This window comes from Bos indicus x Bos taurus, chromosome 3 (assembly GCF_003369695.1).
Source record: "Bos indicus x Bos taurus breed Angus x Brahman F1 hybrid chromosome 3, Bos_hybrid_MaternalHap_v2.0, whole genome shotgun sequence".
Classification (NCBI taxonomy): domain Eukaryota; kingdom Metazoa; phylum Chordata; class Mammalia; order Artiodactyla; family Bovidae; genus Bos; species Bos indicus x Bos taurus.
In genome coordinates this window covers 28,532,504-28,552,647 of record NC_040078.1, presented here as the reverse complement: position 1 = coordinate 28,552,647, position 20,144 = coordinate 28,532,504, and the positions used below count along the sequence as shown (strand labels likewise).

General features: G+C 35.8%; 1 protein-coding gene across 1 annotated transcript in view; it reads left to right on the top strand.

Annotated features, from left to right (window-relative positions):
* SYCP1 (synaptonemal complex protein 1) overlaps positions 1 to 20,144 on the top strand; it is a 154,555-nt gene that overhangs the window by 79,384 nt on the left and 55,027 nt on the right. Inside the window, exons 21-27 of the mRNA XM_027535954.1 lie at positions 148 to 152; positions 6,658 to 6,758; positions 7,752 to 7,855; positions 9,466 to 9,583; positions 17,456 to 17,518; positions 19,585 to 19,647; positions 19,821 to 19,883. Coding sequence (XP_027391755.1) covers positions 148 to 152; positions 6,658 to 6,758; positions 7,752 to 7,855; positions 9,466 to 9,583; positions 17,456 to 17,518; positions 19,585 to 19,647; positions 19,821 to 19,883 — 517 coding nt within the window. The remainder of the gene's footprint in view (positions 1 to 147; positions 153 to 6,657; positions 6,759 to 7,751; positions 7,856 to 9,465; positions 9,584 to 17,455; positions 17,519 to 19,584; positions 19,648 to 19,820; positions 19,884 to 20,144) is intronic.

Sequence of the window (20,144 nt, the reverse complement as noted above, 5' to 3'; positions counted from 1 at the left end):
GAAGAGATGGCAAGAATACACAGAAGAACTATACAAAAAAGATCTTCACGACCCAGATAATCACAATGGTGTGATCACTGACCTAGAGCCAGACATCCTGGAATGTGAAGTCAAGTGGGCCTTAGAAAGCATCACGAACAAAGCTAGTGGAGGTGATGGAATTCCAGTTGAGCTATTCCAAATCGTGAAAGATGATGCTGTGAAAGTGCTGCACTCAATATGCCAGCAAATTTGGAAAACTCAGCAGTGGCCACGGGACTGGAAAAGGTCAGTTTTCATTCCAATCCCAAAGAAAGGCAATACCAAAGAATGCTCAAACTACCGCACAATTGTACTCACCTCACACGCTAGTAAAGTAATGCTCAAAATTCTCCAAGCCAGGCTTCAGCAATATGTGAACCGTGAACTTCCTGATGTTCAAGCTGGTTTTAGAAAAGGCAGAGGAACCAGAGATCAAATTGCCAACATCCGCTGGATCATCGAAAAAGCAATAGAGTTCCAGAAAAACATCTATTTCTGCTTTATTGACTATGCCAAAGCCTTTGACTGTGTGGGTCACAATAAACTGGAAAATTCTTCAAGAGATGGGAATACCAGACCACCTGATCTACCTCTTGAGAAATGTGTATGCAGGTCAGGAAGCAACAGTTAGAAGTGAACATGGAACAACAGACTGGTTCCAAATAGGAAAAGGAGTTCGTCAAGGCTGTATATTGTCATCCTGCTTATTTAACTTATATGCAGAGTACATCATGAGAAATGCTGAACTAGAAGAACACAAGCTGGAATCAAGATTGCCGGGAGAAATATCCATAACCTCAGATATGCAGATGACACCACCCTTATGGCAGAAAGTGAAGAGGAACTAAAAAGCATCTTGATGAAAGTCAAAGTGGAGAGTGAAAAAGTTGGCTTAAAGCTCAACATTTAGAAAACGAAGATCATGGCATCCGGTCCCACCACTTTATGGGAAATAGATGGGGAAACAGTGGAAACAGTGTCAGACTGTATTTTTCTGGGCTCCATAATCACTATAGATGGTAACTGCAGCCATGAAATTAAAAGACGCTTACTCCTTGGAAGAAAAGTTATGACCAACCTAGATAGCATATTCAAAAGCAGAGACATTACTTTGCCAACAAAGATCCATCTAGTCAAGGCTATGGTTTTTCCTGTGGTCATGTATGGATGTGAGAGTTGGACTGTGAAGAAGGCTGAGTGCCGAAGAATTGATGCTTTTGAACTGTGGTGTTGGAGAGGACTCTTGAGAGTCCCTTGGACTGCCAGGAGATCCAACCAGTCCATTCTGAAGGAGATCAGCCCTGGGATTTCTTTGGAAGGAATGATGCTAAAGCTGAAACTCCAGTACTTTGGCCACCTCATGCGAAGAGTTGACTCATTCGAAAAGACTCTGATGCTGGGAGGTATTGGGGGCAGGAGGAGAAGGGGACGACAGAGGATGAGATGGCTGGATGGCATCGCTGACTTGATGAACGTGAGTCTGAGTGAACTCCGGGAGTTGGTGATGGACAGGGAGGCCTGGCGTGCTGCGATTCATGGGGTCGCAAAGAGTCGGACACGACTGAGCGACTGATCTGATCTGATCTGATCTGACCATGCTGTTTTGATGACAGTAGCTTTGTCGTATAGTCTGATGTCAGGAAGGATTATTCCTCCCGCTCCATTCTTCTTTCTCAAGATTGCTTTGGCTATTTGGGTTCTTTTGTTTTTCCATACAAATTGGCTTCCCTGGTGGCTCAGGTGGTAAAGAATTTGCTTGCAATGCAGGAGACCTGGGTTCGATCCCTGGGTTGGGAAGATCTCCTGGAGAAGGAGATGACAACCCACTCCATTATTTTGCTTAGAGATTTCCATGGACAGAGGAGCCTGGTGGGCTACAGTCCATGGGATTTCAAAGAGTTGGATGTGACTGAACGACTAACACACACACACACACACACACACACACACACACACATATGAACTGTGAAATTTTTTGTTCTAGTTCTGTGAAAAATGCCATTGGTAATTTGATAGAGATTGCATTGCCTCTGTAGACTGCTTTGGATAGTATAGTTATTTTCACAATATTGGTTCTTTAAATCCAGGAACATGATATATCTCTCCATTAGTTTGTGTGGTCTTTGATTTCTTTCGACAGTGATTTATAATTCTACATACAGGTCCTTTGTCTCCTTAAATAGGTTTATTCCTAGGTATTTCACTCTTTTTGTTGCAGTGGTGAGTGGGATTGATTCCTTAATTTCTCTGTTGATTTTAAATTGTTAGTGTATAGGAATGCAAGAGATTTCTGTGTATTGATTTTGTATCCTGAGACTTTACTAAATTCATTGATTAGCTTTAGTAATTTTCTGGTGATATCTTTAGGGTTTTCTATGTATAGTAACATGTTTTCTGCAAACAGTGAGTGTTTTACTTTTTTTCAGTTGGGATTCGTTTTATTTCTTTTTCTTCTCTGATTTCCATTGCTAGGACTTCCAAAATTATGTTTAATTATAGTGGCGAGGGTGGGCACCCTTGTTTTATTCCTAATCTTAGAGAAAATGTTTTCAGTTTTTCACCTTTGAAAATAATGTTTGCTGTGAATTTCTCACTTTTTTCCTTGATAAGTCTGTCAATTTTATTTGTCTTCTCAAAGAACCAGCTTTTAGTTTTATTAATTTCTGCTACTGTTTTCTTCACTTCTTTTACTTTTATTTTTGCTCTGATCTTTATGATTTCTTTCCTTCTACTAACTTTGTGGTTTTGTTCTTTCTCTGGTTGCTTTAGGTGTAAGGTTAGGTTGTTTATTTAATGTTTTACTCATTTCTTGGGGTAGGCTTCTATAACTTCCCTCTTGGAACTGCTTTTGCTGCTTCTCAAAAGTTTTGGTTTGTTGTGTTTTAATTTCATTTGTTTCTAGATATTGACTTCCTCTTTGATTTCTTCAGTGACCTTTTGGTTATTTAGAAGCATATTGTTTAGCCTCCACATATGTGTTTTTTTTACATTTTTCCCTTTAATATGTATTCTCATAGCCTTGTGGTCAGAAAAGATGCCAGATACAATTTCATTTTTCTTAATTTTACTGAGACTTGATTTGTGACACATGATGTGATCTATCCTGGATAATGTTCTATGTGCACTCGAGAAGAAAGTGTATTCTGCTGCATTTGGGTAGAATGTCCTGTAGATATGAGTTAGGCCCATATATATGCAGATGACACCACCCTTATGGTAGAAAGGGAAGAGGAACTAAAGAGCCTCTTGATGAAAGTGAAAGAAGAGAGAAAAAAGCTGGCTTGAAATTCAACATTCAGAAAACTAAGATCATGACATTCAGTCTCACCACTTCATGGCAAATAGATGGGGAAACAATAGAAACAGTGAGAAACTTTACTTTCTTCGGCTCCTAAATTACTGCAGATGGTGATTGCAGCCATGGAATTAAAAGACACTTACTTCTTGGAAGAAAAGTTATGACCAAACTAGACAGCATATTAAAAAGTAGAGATATTACTTTGCCAACAAAGGTCCATCTAGTCAAAAATATGGTTTTTCCAGTAGTCATGTATGGATATGAGAGATGGACTATAAAGAAATCTGAGTGCTGAAGAATTGATGCTTTTGAACTGTGATGTTGGAGAAAACTCTTGAGAGTCCCTTGGACTGCAGGGAGATCCAACCAGTCCATTCTAAAGGAGATTAGCCCTGGGTGTTCTTTGGAAGAAATGATGCTAAAGCTGAAACTCGAGTACTTTGGCCACCTCATGCGAAGAGTTGAGTCATTGGAAAAGACTCTGATGCAGGGAAAGACTGAAGGTGGGAGGAGAAGGGGATGACAGTGGATGAGATTGTTGGATGGCATCACCGACTTGATCAACATGAGTTTGAGCAAGCTCTGGGAGTTTGTAATGGACAGGGAAGCCTGGTGTGCTGCAGTTCATTGGGTTTCAAAGAGTCAGACACGATTGAGTGGCTGAACTGAACTAAACTGAGTCTATTGTGTCATTTTAGGGTTGTGTTTCCTTATTAGTTTTTTTTGATGATTTGTCCATTGGTGTAAGTGGGGTTTTAAAGTCCACTACGATTATTGTGTTACTGTTGATTTTCCCTTTTATGTCTGTTAGTGTTTGCCTTGTGTATTGAGATGTTACTATCAGTTCGGTTCAGTCACTCAGTCGTGTCTGACTCTTTGTGACCCCATGAACCACAGCATGCCAAGCCTCCCTGTCCATCACCAACTCCCGGAATCCACCGAAGCCCATGTCCATTGAGTCGGTGATGCCATCCAACCATCTCATCCTCTGTCGTCCCCTTCTCCTCCTGCCCTCAATCTTTCCCAGCATCAGGGTCTTTCCCTGAGAGTGTACTGGAGGATTTGATTCTGTGCTAGTGAGGACTGGGTGTGTAGGTGGAGCAGCTGTTTGGATTACAGGGACCCTGGCAATGCCAAGTATGCAGGGAAATCTGGTTACTACAAGCACAGGAGATATGACACTATTAGGGATTTTTCTAACCTATGGTATCTCTGCCCCAGTGGGGATCAAGCATGGAGATGGCACAGCTACTTGCATTGCAGGGACCCTGGCGGTGCCAGGTGTGCAGGGAAGATGGTGACTATGGGCAGAGGAGATACAGCATTTTAGGATTTTTTTCTAGTCTCTGGCTGCTTTGCCTCCAGTAAGGATCAAACTTGGAGGTGGCACAATTGCTTGGATCGTGGGGACCTTCATGATGTTATGTGTCTAGGGATGCCAGTGGCCAAGGTGCAGGAGATATAGTACTATTATTAACAGAATCTTTTTCTAGCCTTTGGCAGCTGGACTTTCAAAGGGCCTCCCTGGCTGGTCCTTGTCTATTGTTTGACATATCAGGCACTCAAAGGGCCACCCTCTCTGGGCTCTTTCTCTATTGGTCAGCTGCTGGCACTTGCGTGTGGGGAGAGGGGCTACAGTGATGGCTCCACCCTCTGCTCCTAACTCAGCAGTAGTGCCCTGCTTCCTGGTTTTGCTCCAAAGGTATTCCACACTCTGATCTACTCCCTCCTGTCCCTTTGGGCCGTCTCCCCACAGTCAACAGCAGTCCTCACCCTGGGATTGCTCTCTAATCACTGTGCTCCAGCTCCCAGCCACCATACATTCCAGTGGGCTTGCATTCCTGTCTGGGCTATGTAAGGCTGTGGCATGGATTGTCTGTGTGGTTCTTACTCCATTCAGACTGTCACAGATCAGCTGCTTCACTCTCCAACAGCCTCAATTGCCCCTGTGTGAGGTCCTCACCCCTGCTTCAGCTCCCCTACTCTGTGGGTGCAGGTCCAGTCCTGCTCACTCTCCTCCTCTTTTTCCCCTTTCTTCCTTCATCCTGTTGATTTTTGCATGATTCCAGTGGTCAGGGACTCCTGCCAGTTTCAGCTGGTGCTTTGCAAGGTCTTCTGCATCTGAAGAGGTATTCCTGATGTATCTTTGAAGAGAGATGCATTCTACATTTGACTACTCCTTTGCCACTTGTCTTTCTGTCTGTATGAGTCTTGGCTAACAAACACATGAAAAGATGCTCAACATCACTCATTATCAGAGAAATGCAAATCAAGATCACTATGAGGTACCATTTCACACCAGTCAGAATGGCTGCAATCCAAAAGTCTACAAATAATAAATGTTGGAGAGGGTGTGGAGGAAAGGGAACCCTCTTACACTGTTGGTGGGAATGCAAACTAGTACAGCCACTATGGAGAACAGTGTGGAGATTCCTTAAAAAACTGGAAATAGAACTGCCTTATGATCCAGCAATCCCACTGCTGGGCATACACACTGAGGAAACCAGAAGGGAAAGAGACACGTGTACCCCAATGTTCATCGCAGCACTGTTTATAATAGCCAGGACATGAAAGCAATCTAGATGTCCATCAGCAGATGAATGGATAAGAAAGCTGTGGTACATATACACAAGGGAGTATTACTCAGCCATTAAAAAGAATACATTTGAATCAGTTCTAATGAGGTGGATGAAACTGGAGCCTATTATACAGAGTGAAGTAAGCCAGAAGGAAAAACACCAATACAGTATACTAACGCATATATATGGAATTTAGAAAGATGATAACAATAACCCTGTGTACGAGACAGCAAAAGTGACGCTGATGTATGGAACAGTCTTATGGACTCTGTGGGAGAGGGAGAGGGTGGGAAGATTTGGGAGAATGGCATTGAAACATGTAAAATATCATGTATGAAACGAGATGCCAGTCCAGGTTCAATGCACGATACTGGATGCCTGGGGCTGGTGCACTGGGACGACCTGGAGGGATGGTATGGGGAGGGAGGAGGGAGGAGGGTTCAGGAGGGGGAGCACATGTATACCTGTGATGGATTCATTTTGATGTTTGGCAAAACTAATACAATTATGTAAAGTTTAAAAATAAAATAAAATTAAAAAAAAAAAAGAAAAAAAAAAACTTACAGGGCTCTGTCCATTAAGTCCTGTCATCATATTTAGTTTTGGAATTTACTTAATGACTTGTTTTCTCTTTTAAAAAAAATTTTAACCAAAGAGAAAGTCATAATTCTCTTCACAACTATATTTGAGAAGTTTGATTATTTTGAATGTGTATATGCTTTGGTTATCATGATTCGTTAATGTTCTTAAAATAGGCAGAAAAACAAAAGCTTTTAGATGAGAAGAAACAGTTTGAGAAGATTGCTGAAGAATTAAAAGAAGCAGAACAAGAACTAACTGGGCTTCTCCAAACCAGAGAGGTTCGTTGAAAAAGGATACATTTTTTTCTTTCAAGTGTTTTACTAGTAGGGTACAGATTTACATTGTAGATTATATGGCTGTTAGATTTGCACAAGATTGCTTCACAAAATTCCTCTTGAACATGTGTTTCTGCTGTATTTAATTCCTCTTGAACATGTGTTTCTGCTGTAATTGATTTAAAACAAAACCTCCATATTATAATGAGGCAGAGAAATGTCAACATTTAAGATACCAATAATATAAGCATGGCTTATAATAATACATTTCTTGATGTCTTATAAGTATTTATTAATTGATACTTTTAATTTTAGCTTTTATTAAGTTCTTAGTTTATAGTTCTCATGTTATAGTTTTAGAATGTCTTTTATTTTTAAAAAGTGTTTTCAGTTTATTATAGTATTAACATTGTAATTGTCTTTCTAACATAATAAGAGCAGCTTACTTTTCTGATATTGCTTGATTTCATTAACTAATATATTTTTTCTTAATAATGATATTTCAGTTGAAATTTATTACTTGGTAGTATAAAACAGACAACAGTATTTTATAATATTCCCTAGTGGCTCAGATGGTAAAAGCATCTGCCTACAATGCGGGAGACCTGGGTTCGATCCCTGGGTTGGGAAGATCCACTGGAGAAGGAAATGGCAACCCGCTCCAGTATTCTTGCCTGGAAAACCTCATGGACGGAGGAGCCTGGCAGGCTACAGTCCATGGGGTCGCAAAGAGCTGGACACGACTGAACCACTTCACTTCACTTCAAGTATAATTTTACTGGTTGAGCTTCAGAATATGAAAATGAAATTTACTTTTAGTATTGCATTTGTCATTGCTCACTGTATTGAAATTATAATGACTATGGCATTAAATCAATTTAAAAATTTTGACATATTTTTTACCAAGTATATAACTTGCTTACATACAGTGACCATACTTCTTAAGTGAGAAAATTGTAAGAGCATTTGCTGTGATAATATGTGTTTATTTTCCAGAAAAAAGTACATGATTTGGAAATACAGTTAACTGCCATTGCAACAAGTGAACAGCATTATTCAAATCAGGTTAAAGAGCTGAAAACTGAGCTTGAAAATGAGAAGTATGTTTTCTATCTATAAAGTAGTTTGTGTGTTCAATTCCTAAACTTTCTGTAGTATTATAAAATATTAACTACTTTTCACTGTAGTTAATACTAAATTAGTAAATTATGTATAATGCTTTTTTGAATAGGCTTAAAGTTTTTATTTCTGATTAAAGATCAAAATAATTTATCAATTTCATTGTTAAAGAAACTATGTATTATTGACATAAGAGTATATCACAAACTTGAGAACTATATTAGAAGAGTGATATATATTTTTTGGAGATTATTTAGTTTCTTATAAAAATAATCATTTGTAGTTCTAGCTGTAGTTTTTTTGGTTGTTTTACTAAATTACTTTGTAGGTTTGAATTGATGAAATGACAGAAATACAAATTCATCTCTTATATTGTCCAAGCATAATATTTAGTTGCTTCACTTACTTAGTAAATTTAATTTCTAAAGAAAATAGGAGGAAATAATTGTTGTGTTGTCACTCAGGGAGAACTAAATTCAAGGAGGCAGTCTAGTGGAGAGCATAATTTTTGTGTTCTGGTTTTTCAACTCTAGATAAAAATAAGAAATAAACAATTTACTCAGCATCTTGTCACTTCTCTTTCAGCTCCCATTCCCAGCTTCTGGTACTTTTCAACAATACTTTTGTAGGGGCTCTGGGTACCTTTTTAACGAATTAACTGATTAATATAAATTTGTGTTATCCTTGGTATATTTGTTCTTTCAACTTTTCATTTTTTAATTAAAACACTTTGATGAGTTTCCAGCATCAGTAAGTCGGAGATATAGGTGCTTCTGAAATCATTCCATGAGCCACACACTTCCCTTCCCTCATTTAAAATTGATCCTGGCTGCAACTAGTGACAGTAGTAATCTCTCTTCTGATGTAGAATATTTGAGACCTTGTAAGTGTTGTGCATATGCATATATTTTATTTATCTTAATGAAAATATTAATACTCATTTAAATGGATTTTGTAATATTTAATTAAATCATTAATGTCTCATGTAATACTTAAATCATCAGAAGTTTGAAATAGTTTCTAAGAGACAGCCTGTTAGAAAAAAAATATGTAAAAAATAATATGCTTTTCAAAATTTATGGAAAGGTGAAGGGGGAAGCATTATGGGAAGTATGCTAGGAAATATATGACATCTCAAAAAACTTATTATAGAAAAATTTCAAATATATACAGTGTTAAAAGAGGGAATAATGTAATGAACCAGCATATACTTACTGTGCATACATGCATGTGTGCCTGCTAAGTCACCTCAGTTGGGTCTGACTCTGTGACTGTTATGGACTGTAGCCTGCCAGGCTCCTCTGTCCATGGGATTCTCCAGGCAAGAATACTGGAGTGGGGTACCATGCCCTCCTTTAAGTGATCTTGATCAAACCCCTGTTGGGCGGGTTCTTTACCACTAGCACCGCTTAGGAAGCCCATATACCTATCACTCAGCCTCAAAAATTCTTTACTAAAAGCCAATCTTGTTTCATTTGTAGCCCCAGCCCTTCCTTTCTTTCCCCTAAGATTATTTTGGATAAAATTCTATATTATATAATTTTATGTGTAAATATTTTGGTATGATATGTTGTTTTTAAAAAAAAAATAGGCTGAAGAATACTGAACTAACTGCAAGCTGCAACAGGCTTTCACTGGAAAACAAAGAACTAGCACAAGAAACAAGTGATATGGCCCTGGAACTCAAGAAACAACAAGAAGACATTAATGTGAGTTGAAAAAGAAAGTATCATTGACAATTTTCTTACTGTAAAATTAGGGGCTTAGAATAGATTACCACTGAAGATTCTTTCAGCTTTAAAAGTCTGATTATCTTAGATTATCTGATTATCTTTTTCTTCTAAATACTTTGTTTTAGAAGAAAAATACGCATATTGATCCTCAGTGGTAATAAAAGGCAACAGAAGATGGAGGCTCCCTATTGATAAAGTTATTCTAATTTGAAGCATCAAGATTTTTATAAATATTTTAATAAAGTATTCAAGTATTTGTTAGCAAATAATATAAGACACTGTGGAACATATAGTGATAAATAAAATATCGTCCTCCCTCTTTAGGAGTTTATGACTCAATGAAAAAGTGCTTAAAATATCATATGTATTATTTTGGAGACCAAGTGCTATCAGAATTCACAGGATCACCTCGGCCTTGGGGAAAGAGAAGCCTTCAGAAGAATATAGCATTAAGTTTTGCCTTAAAAAAATCAGTAATTATGAGCTCAGTAGGTGCAATGAGTGGAAAAGCATTCCTTAAAGCCATAACAATATGTACAGAGGACACAAGTCTCAAAGTATCAGTGGGAAACAGCAAGTAAGACTTATTTTTTTAGCTAGTATTAATATATAGATATTAGGGAATAGAGTAAGACTGGAAAAGTTGTGTGGCATTATACAAGTTAAATAACCCATTCTCTTGTTTTATTTATAACTAAATGAATTTTAAGATAGATAAAGATCTTAAATGTTAGTTTCAATTTTATTTCTGTTGAAGCAAACTAATTAATATAAACAACACTGATTATTTCTTTAGAATAGCAAAAGGCAAGAAGAAAGGATGTTGAAACAAATAGAACATCTGGGAGAGACAGAAACACAATTAAGGCAAGACTAATGCATTGGCCTTTTTGACTAGCCAAAAATAGTATTTCTTTTCTATTAACTTGTAGTTAATTTAGATTAATTTTATGTTTAATATAGAATAAAGTAAAAAATTAGACTTAAATTACTGTTTTGGAATACTGCTTAAAAATAAAATTGTAATAATGCCTATTTTATACTTAGTTTGAAATAATGATATTAGATACAGAAATTAATTTTAAAATATCATAAATTTCCTAATAATTAATATTTCAGAAAGTACACTAATCATATGTCAGAGCACTTAGAAGAGATATTTTAAAACTCTAATATTATTTTAAGTATTTTCTGTTTTTCTTGGTGTTATCACAATCATCTACTTTAATACCTGTATGCCAGTCAGTCAAGAGGATATAGCATTATTTTAATTCGGATATTTACATTTTCCAGTTTTTCACTTTCATAAATAATACTGTAGTAAATGTTTTGGCACATACAGATTTTTTCTTAAAGTATAAATTTCAAGTGTGAATTTATTGAGTAATTTATTTCAATTACTTTTGATAGACAAATGATTTCTGATAGGTTCTATCACTTGTAAAGTATGCAGTACAACCAATGTTTTATGAAAATGCTGGTTATAAACAATTACTTTTGGTTATTATCATTTATTTATTTGATGATATAATAGAAATAACTTACAGTTCTTAGGATTTATAATTTTCATTGTTTTGGGTAAACTTTGGAATTTTTTGTGTGCTTGCTGGATTTTCTTCTTTCTAAATTGCCTATATCTATTGCCTATAATTGGAGAAGGCAATGGCACCCCACTCCAGTACTCTTGCCTGGCAAATCCCATGGACAGAGGAGCCTGGTGGGCTGCAGTCCATGGGGTTGCTAAGAGTCGGACACGACTGAGCAACTTCACTTTCATGCATTGGAGAAGGAAATGGCAACCCACTCCAGTGTTCTTGCCTGGAGAATCCCAGGGACGGGGGAGCCTGGTGGGCTGCCGTATGTGGAGTCGCACAAAGTCAGGCACGACTGAAGCGACTTGGCAGCATTGCCTATAATATTTTGAGATCTTGACTGTTTTCTTACTGATTTAGTCAAGCTTTTAAAAACATATTAATCCTTTATCTTGTTTTATTTACAGCACATATTTTCCCTAACCTGTTGTTTTCCTACTGTGGGTAATTATTTTGTCATACAGAATTAAAAAAAATTTTTTTTATTAAATCTAAATTGCTTTCTTTTTGAAATTTTTTCCCATTGCTTTTGTAAATTTATAATTTATAAATATTATATGTAAATAATTTGTGAATTTATATAGAAATATATATTATATAAATAATTTATAAATTTATAAATGAACTTAGAAGTTTATTTTTTCCTGTCTGAAATCAAATATTAATATTTTCTTTAGTTATTTAAAAAATTGATATATTGATATTTAGTTTACCTTTCTCTTTTTCAAATAATAAATTAATAAAATCATTTCAAATAATAAAATCATTTCAAGTATCAATTTACTTCTGACACTACTGTAGATCTGTGACCTGGTTTTTGATATGCAATTTATCATGTTTATTATTTTCTAAATAACCTGTTTTTTTTACTTTCATTAGCAAATTTAATGATGTGATAATCTTTCTCAAATTTACAAATGTACAATATATTTATAGTATTACCTTCAGAGAGGTTCAGTGCAAAGATATACATATAGTACAAGGTGATAATTATTTGTAAAAATATGAGATGAGTAAACAAGGCATACAAGGCAATGTTTCTACAAACAGTACCAACTACAGGAGTACAGGGGAAAAAATATATTCTTTTAATAAAGTACTGAATGTTAATTTTTTTCATCTGTTTGTAAAAAAAAAAAATGTGCAAAAGTCTGTTTCTAATTATTCCCTAAATAGCCAGCACAGCTATGCCTCTGAGTCTTCTGTAACAAAAGAAGACTTAAATTAAAATAATGCTATATCCTCTTGACTGACTGGCATACAGGTATTAAAGTAGATGATTGTGATAACACCAAGAAAAACAGAAAAACAAAATCCTAAACAATCCTAAACAATTCACGGTGTCTTTAATATCATCTGTAGCCTGTAGTTGCACTATAGCCTGGAGTTGAGCCTTTTTTCCAAGAAACCTTAGCAGCATTGACCTTTGGTTCATTCTCCATCTTGGAATAGAATGGATTTTCAAAGTTGACACTTTGTTTTGGTTTTTGTTTGAAGATACTTCATTTTGTTAGCTGCGTTTCATCAGGACTTGAGGGAGTTGGCTTTGTGTCTGAACCCTGTTCAGCAGGGTTAATGGGACTTCCATAGTTTTTGTTATACACTGTTCCAGATTCAGTTACCGGGGTTGTTGTTGGCTGAGCTGCTGTGATAGTAGTGTCCTTGGAGGCATACATCAGGTTCCCAAATATTATGGGTGGCTTCCTGAAGTCTGTGGCAAAATGTTCCCTCATTCCCAGCAATCTGTCGATAGCAGACTCAGGCCCAAAACCAGTTACTCTAATATCCATATTAACATCATCCCCTGATCTGAAGTTCACCCCATTTCCATTTTCAGAGGATTTGAGACTGCTTAAGCTTGACAGCTTGGGCAGATAAGACAAAAGGGAGCCGGTTTTCTGATAGTGGAAAAATCCTAAAGCGGCTAAAGCAGCAATTCTGATGATCAAGATGATTGTCAACAGCATGGACGCGTTAGTTCCTGGAGGAACACCTTGTGAAAGTCCCATTCCACAATATCCTCCCACGTAGCCACTAGAACACTTGCATTTCCACGTAGCCACTAGAACACTTGCATTTGGGGAGGTTATTCTCATAAAAATAGCTGCTTCCTCCATTCATACACCTGCATGGAGGGGGCATAGTGACAGCACTTACAATGGACCCTGAAACATCAGCTAAAGGGTCCAAAGCTTCAGCAACCCATTGATCAATAAACAGACACACAGATACAGATCTATAGATGCCTGATAGACAGCTGATAGGAGATCTTATTTTCTAAGACCTTCAAAATTACCTTGCTAAAGATTGTAATATTGCACATACTTCCCCTGTAGGTAGCTCTGGGATAGAGTTTTTATATTTCCAGTTTCCTTTTAATCCATTAGTAATTTAGATGATTTCCAAATATTTGGGGGCTCTTGCTTGTACTTATATTCTGATGTATTAAGTTTTGATTTAGGTTTTATTAAAGAATGTGGTCATTAAAACTTAACTGTTGTAAATTATTTGATATTTCCTTAGACCTAGTATGTCTCCCTCATAGGACTGTTTGGGCATTACGTGAGGAAATATGAATAAAGCACTGAGCACAGTGCCTGATACTTAACTGTTACTATTTTCCATATTTGGAAAGTCATCTTTTATTATGTTTCTAAGGATTACTTTTGTCTTATATGCTTACTTTTCTTCTTCAGAAGTTTACAGGTTAAATCTGTGATTAAGCCACTAAACATTTTGGGGATGAAAAGTGAAAACATATTTAGAGAAAGGCTACTTTTTATCTAAGAGAATTGGAATTATTTGGATAATATCTTTTTGTACATCTACCTACTCTATGGATTTACAGAACTCTAAGTAATATATTTAGGAAAAGTAAGAATGTGCCAATTAAAGATTTAAAACTCAAAGAGTAAGCATCCTAGACTCAGTTTTTATAAGGCCGGTTATTTCACATGATTGATTACTATTCCATGCATTCACATTTGACCTAGTAACATATCAGCTATAACAATAAGAGAGTCTACAATTAGAAATAGCTTTAAATATCCTTCTGAGACAAAGTACTGTTGTTTCCATGCACAGCAGATAGCTTTTTAAAAAAAGTTTGAAAGGATTATATGTGCATATGGTGTAAAGATCAAAGAAACAAAGGGATATGAGGCAAGAAAACTATCTTTCTTGCCTTTTGTCTTCTGCTATCCAGTTTTCCTCTCCAGAGGTATCATGGTTTCCTGTGTATGTTTCTGTGAAATACTCTATACATACATAAGCATACATGTATATGCAAATATCACAGTCATACAGTTCTTCATTAAAATCACCTGTATATATGTCCCTTATTTATTTGTACAGCATTATGACTATGTCTTAGAATGATGACTAAGAAAACAGGAAAGTGAAATCTTGACTTAAATAAGAAATAAGTTTTTCTATCTTGAAGTTTCTTTTTATGTAAAAATAACTATAAAGATCTAAATAATTTCAAAGTAAATGTATAAATTAATTTAAATTTAGGAGTAGAAGTGTATATACTGATGCATGAAAAATGATCAATCAAAGTGAAGATATAAACCAATAAAAATTTTTAAACTGATCAGTAGTCAATTTTAGAAGTTCCAGAAAGGGAATAAAATGAAAATATAGATTTTATTGCAATGTCACTCTTCCATTTCCTTTAAGGAATGAGCTGGAATCTGTGAGAGAAGAACTAAAACAGAAAGGAGACGAAGTTAAAAGTAAATTGGACAAGAGTGAAGAAAATGTATGTTGTATTTAATAGTAGGTTCTATCACAAAATTTCAAATCATAAAAGCAGTAGCTGGTGTCCAAAAACAAGTGTACTATTGTACAGATAACTGGAGGGCCAAGGACTGTTGTAGGCTGTTGACCTTAAAAACGTGGGCCATGTTGAGTTGTTTTACTTACGTGGTTTTTATCTAGAAGAAATAATGGCATAATTCTAAATTTCTTTAACACTTAGCATTTATAAATGTCGATTTATATTTTAGGCTAAATAGGCTCATGCTTTAGTAATATAAAATATACTAATAAAGTGATTAATAAGTTTGTGTTGTACATTGGTGGAAATGATTTCAAAGAGTTGAGATAGGAAGGCTTTTAGGGAAGATTATCACAAAAGTGGAATAGTACAAAGTATGTGAAGTGATTATGTTGTATAACATACAGTGGGAGAAAATTGTGCCAAAATAGATTGCAATGATCAAATTAGATTGTGAAGACCTTGACTTTGTTTTTTCATTCATTCCACAAATATTATTAACTACCTACAATGTGCCAGGCAGTGTTTTGGGTGCTGAAGTTTTGTTTTAGTTTGTTTTGTTGGGTTTTTTATTAGACAAGTAACATTTTTAATTTTTAAGAACAGAGTAGGGAGTGGTGAAAGGCATTGGAATCAGTTAGAAGGCTATAAAATTAGTCTTCAAAGCTTTGGAAAAAAATGTTAGTGAGGACTCTTGCCTGGTTTAGCTCACTTATACTTCAGCCATTCTTTGCAGTTAGGGGATAGAGTAGTCTCTCCAAGCCTGAGTTGCATTCCCACCCTTGGAGACAGATTAGTCCCCATTCAACTTTATGAACTGATCAGGGTTACTGTGGAATTTACGCTAAAAAAGAAGACCAAAATATATAAATTCTCTCTATATATAGAATATATATTTGCTATATATTGCTATATAATTCTATATAATTGCTATTGGAGACCATGGAAAGGACAACTGTCTGAACTTGAGTCAGGACAAGCTTCTTGGAAGAAGCAAAATTCATGTTAAAACCTCCGATTAATTCAATTAGTGGAAGGCAGTGGTGTAGGCATAAGTAGATCAGGGAGAAGAGTATTTCAAGTTACACATACACATACACACACACACACAATATATGAAGTATGAGGGAGCCTTGGAAATATGATAGGGCCCCTATATTTAAACAACTATACAAGTTTATCTAGGCCAAAAGGTGGAGTTTAAGATAGTGGTGTTGGTGGAGAGAGTATAGAAAGATGAGAGATGGGAAGATAAATGGAAGAATGAGGATGGGGAAAAATGAGGGTAGATCATTTCAGGCCTCACAGATATATTTAGGAGTTTGAGGTTGTTGAAGAGTTGACCTGAGAAGTGTCATAATTATATTTACATGTTGGAGGGCTTAAGACTGTTGGAATAGTCTAAGGGTAAGATGAACTATATTTTTAAGGACTTGCAATGACCAGGAACATTCTAGATTCTTTATGTTATTTAAGCTGGAAGTAATTTTTGTCCTCATTTCATGGATTAGGAAACTGGGCCTCCAAAAGGTAAAAGTGCAAAAAAGCTACATGTCTAAGAAGTGGAAGAGTTGCCTCTCTAACATTCTTTAGACTGTACCACTTTCCCCACCCCCAAAGCTGTTTTTTTCTTTCAGTTTCATATTTATTAGTTAAATTCAGCCCCCCCAAATTAGTCTCCTAAAGACTTGGTATGTAATTCACTACTTTAAAATTTGTGTCAGAGGCTGCTTCAAAACACTTATCTTGTTGGTGTAGAGAAAAACATGAATTTGATGGTTAATGTAAAACAAAAATCTTCCACTAAGAATTTACAATTTATTTTACCAATGTAGAAGATATTAATGATGAGTTAATAAAAAAGTGAAATGCAAGACAAATTGATAGCATCTTTAAGCTTTCCGTGGTTGGATTTCAGTTTGCTTATTGAAACAGTTTCCTGGAAATAATTCAGGTTGCAAATATTTCTTGGTGAAATTTGTTATACTCTTCTTTTATCCCAGTCCATACTTTATCTTAGCCTTTTTCCCCTCATTTCTAAAATGGGTATAATAATACCTATTTTTCTACATCATTGGATTGTTACAAAGTTCAGTTGAATAAATGTTTGTGAAAAACGTGTTTAAAAGATGGAAAACTTCTATATATAATTTTAAAAATTGAGTATAACCTGGGAAAGCTAATAAAAGATTGTAAAGTGATAACGAGGCTAAGATAATAATGAACATTAACATATATGCATGAAAACATTTTTTTTAATTTTTTAAATATAAGAATTTTATATGTATTTTTAAAAATGTAGCTGAAATAAACTGGTGGAGCTGATAACTATTTTTTTTAGAAATATAAGACTAAGCTTTATAATTCCATGTCTAAAAGATACTCAGAAGAAAATAGAATTTCTGTTAACATTTTATTTTTTTTATTTTTTATTTTTTCTGTTAACATTTTAAATCTGATGTTAATTTTTTTTAGGCTCGAAGCATTGAATGTGAAGTTATAAAAAAAGATAAACAAATGAAGATACTAGAAAACAAGGTATTATCAGATGTGAAAGATACTTGGGACTAGAGACTCTATAACAATATATGTATGGCTAGACTCTTTAGGGCCAACCTTTACATTGTCCTGTACAAAGAGATCTCAGTTCTATTTTGAAGGCTTTCAAGAATAGTATAGGATTTTTACTGCAGGTTTGTTCGAAGAGGCTTTGGAATTAGAAGTTTCTGCATAATGCTTCAAAGAGCAAAGCTTTGTTAAATTGCTCGTCCACTATCTCTTTCCTTTCTCCAAATTTCATACCTTCAGCAGCTGCATTTGCTGTGGATATCTTACAGTGGCAAGATGCTTTTAAAAAATTGTGCTTAGATATCTCTCCCATTTTTTATAGTCAAAGGAGCTGCAGAAAAATTTCCCCTTTCTTTTTGTGAGATGTTTTTACTCTCTGGCTAGTGATACCGCTGGAAAAACCATAGCCTTGACTAGACAGACCTTTGTTGGCAAAGTAATGTCTCTGCTTTTTAATATGCTATCTAGGTTGATCATAACTTTCCTTCCAAGGAGTAAGCGTCTTTTAATTTCATGGCTGCAGTCACCATCTGCAGTGATTTGGGAGCACAAAAAAATAAAGTCAGCTACTGTTTCCACTGTTTCCCCGTCTATTTCCCATGAATTTATGGGACTGGATGCCATGATCTTCGTTTTCTGAATGTTGAGTTTTAAGCCAACTTTTTCACTCTCCTTCACTTTCATCAAGAGGCTTTTGAGTTCCTCTTCACTTTCTGCCATAAGGGTGGTGTCATCTGCATATCTGAGGTGATTGATATTTCTCCCGGCAATCTTGATTCCAGCTTGTGTTTCTTCCAGTCCAGCGTTTCTCATGATGTACTCTGCATAGAAGTTAAATAAGCAGGGTGACAATATACAGCCTTGACGTACTCCTTTTCCTATTTGGAACCAGTCTGTTGTTCCATGTCCAGTTCTAACTGTTGCTTCCTGACCTGCATACTGAAGTTTTAATTAGTTCTAAAAATCTGATCAATTTTCCTTTATGGTCTGTTTCTTTTTCATAGTTTCAGGTCTTTAAAAACAATATTTAAAATATTTTAATTTGATATTCTTTGTTTAATTATTTCAATATCTGAAGCCTTTTCAGTTCTGATTTTGCTCTTTGTTCTTTCTACTGATTTTGACTCTTGGAGCCTTATTTCTTTACACTTTTTTATTTCTTGGAACTATCTGTGGTAATTTTCTGAGGCTTGTGTTGAAATTGTTATCCTCCCAAAAAGATTATCTTGAGGGCACTACTAACAGGAGCCCATTTGAAGTTTTTTAAGATTATTGAGATAACATGAATTCAGTTGTAACTAACCCCTGCCCCCCCCACCCCAAATATAAGGCCACTTCATGGCTACTACAGATTTTCATGACAGTTTTTATACCATTCACCTAGTGCCAGGGTCAAGACAAGTTTCCTTACTGTATTCTTCTATGTGGCAGATTTATTTCTTATTTATACTTTCACTGATTAGGTAGTCTTTTGAGTTTGGGACTTTATGCAGGCTTGTCTTACTGGATTCTGTACCTTTAGTGAGCTCTCAGTTTTATCTCTTATCTCCTTTACCCTAGGTAGGTTTGACATTAATAGAATTATTTAATGATACGACTATTTAGTTTTGACTGGGCTAGGTCTTCGTTGCTGCACGTGGGCTTTCTTTAGTTGCAGTGAATGGGGGCTGCTCTTTGTTGCAGTGCATGGGCTTCTTGTTGCAGTGGGTTTTCTTGTAGAGCATGCATTCTAGGCTCATGGGCTTCAGTACTTGCAGCATGTTAGCTCAGTAGTTGTGCATGGGCTCTAGAGTGTGGGCTCAGTAGTTGTGGTGCATGGGCTTGGTTGTTCCACAGCATGTGGCATCTTCCCAGACCAAAGATTGAACCCATGTTCCCTGTATTGGCAGGTGGATTCTTAACCAAGGCACCATCAGGGAAGTCCTAATGACATAGTTTTTGAAGTAATCTCTATGTTAATATTTTTGTTAGTTTGAAAGTATTTATTTTGACTGGAATATTGAATAAAATAATTTTAATTTCTCTTCATTTTTTAGTGTAACAATTTGAGGAAACAGGTTGAAAATAAAAGCAAGTTTATTGAAGAACTCCAGCAGGAGGTATGTACTGATTCTCAAAATCAAATTACTTTTTTAAAAAAACCCTTTATATTCACTGCAGTTTTAGAGAATAATGCTTTCCTTTACTTTAGTAATTTAGTCTAAGTCAGTGAAAGTATAAGTTTGAATCACTTTGATATTAAACATAATTCTTTATTTTTTACTTCTAACAGAATAAGGCCTTTAAAAAAAAGAGTACAGCAGAAAGCAAGCAGCTGAATGTTTATGAGATAAAGGTATTTGGAATCTTTATTTAAGAAAAAAAAATACTAGTACATAGATGAGAATTTAGAAATTTAAGCCCTTTGTGTGTGTGCTAAGTCACTTCATTCATGTCCGACTCTTTGCAATCCTATGAAATGTAGCCTGCCAGGCTACTCTATCCATGGGATTCTCCAGGAAAGAATATTGGAGTGGGCTGCCATGCCCTTCTCCAGGGGATCTTCCGGACCCAGGGATCAAACCCACATCTCTTACATCTTCTGTATTGGCAGGCA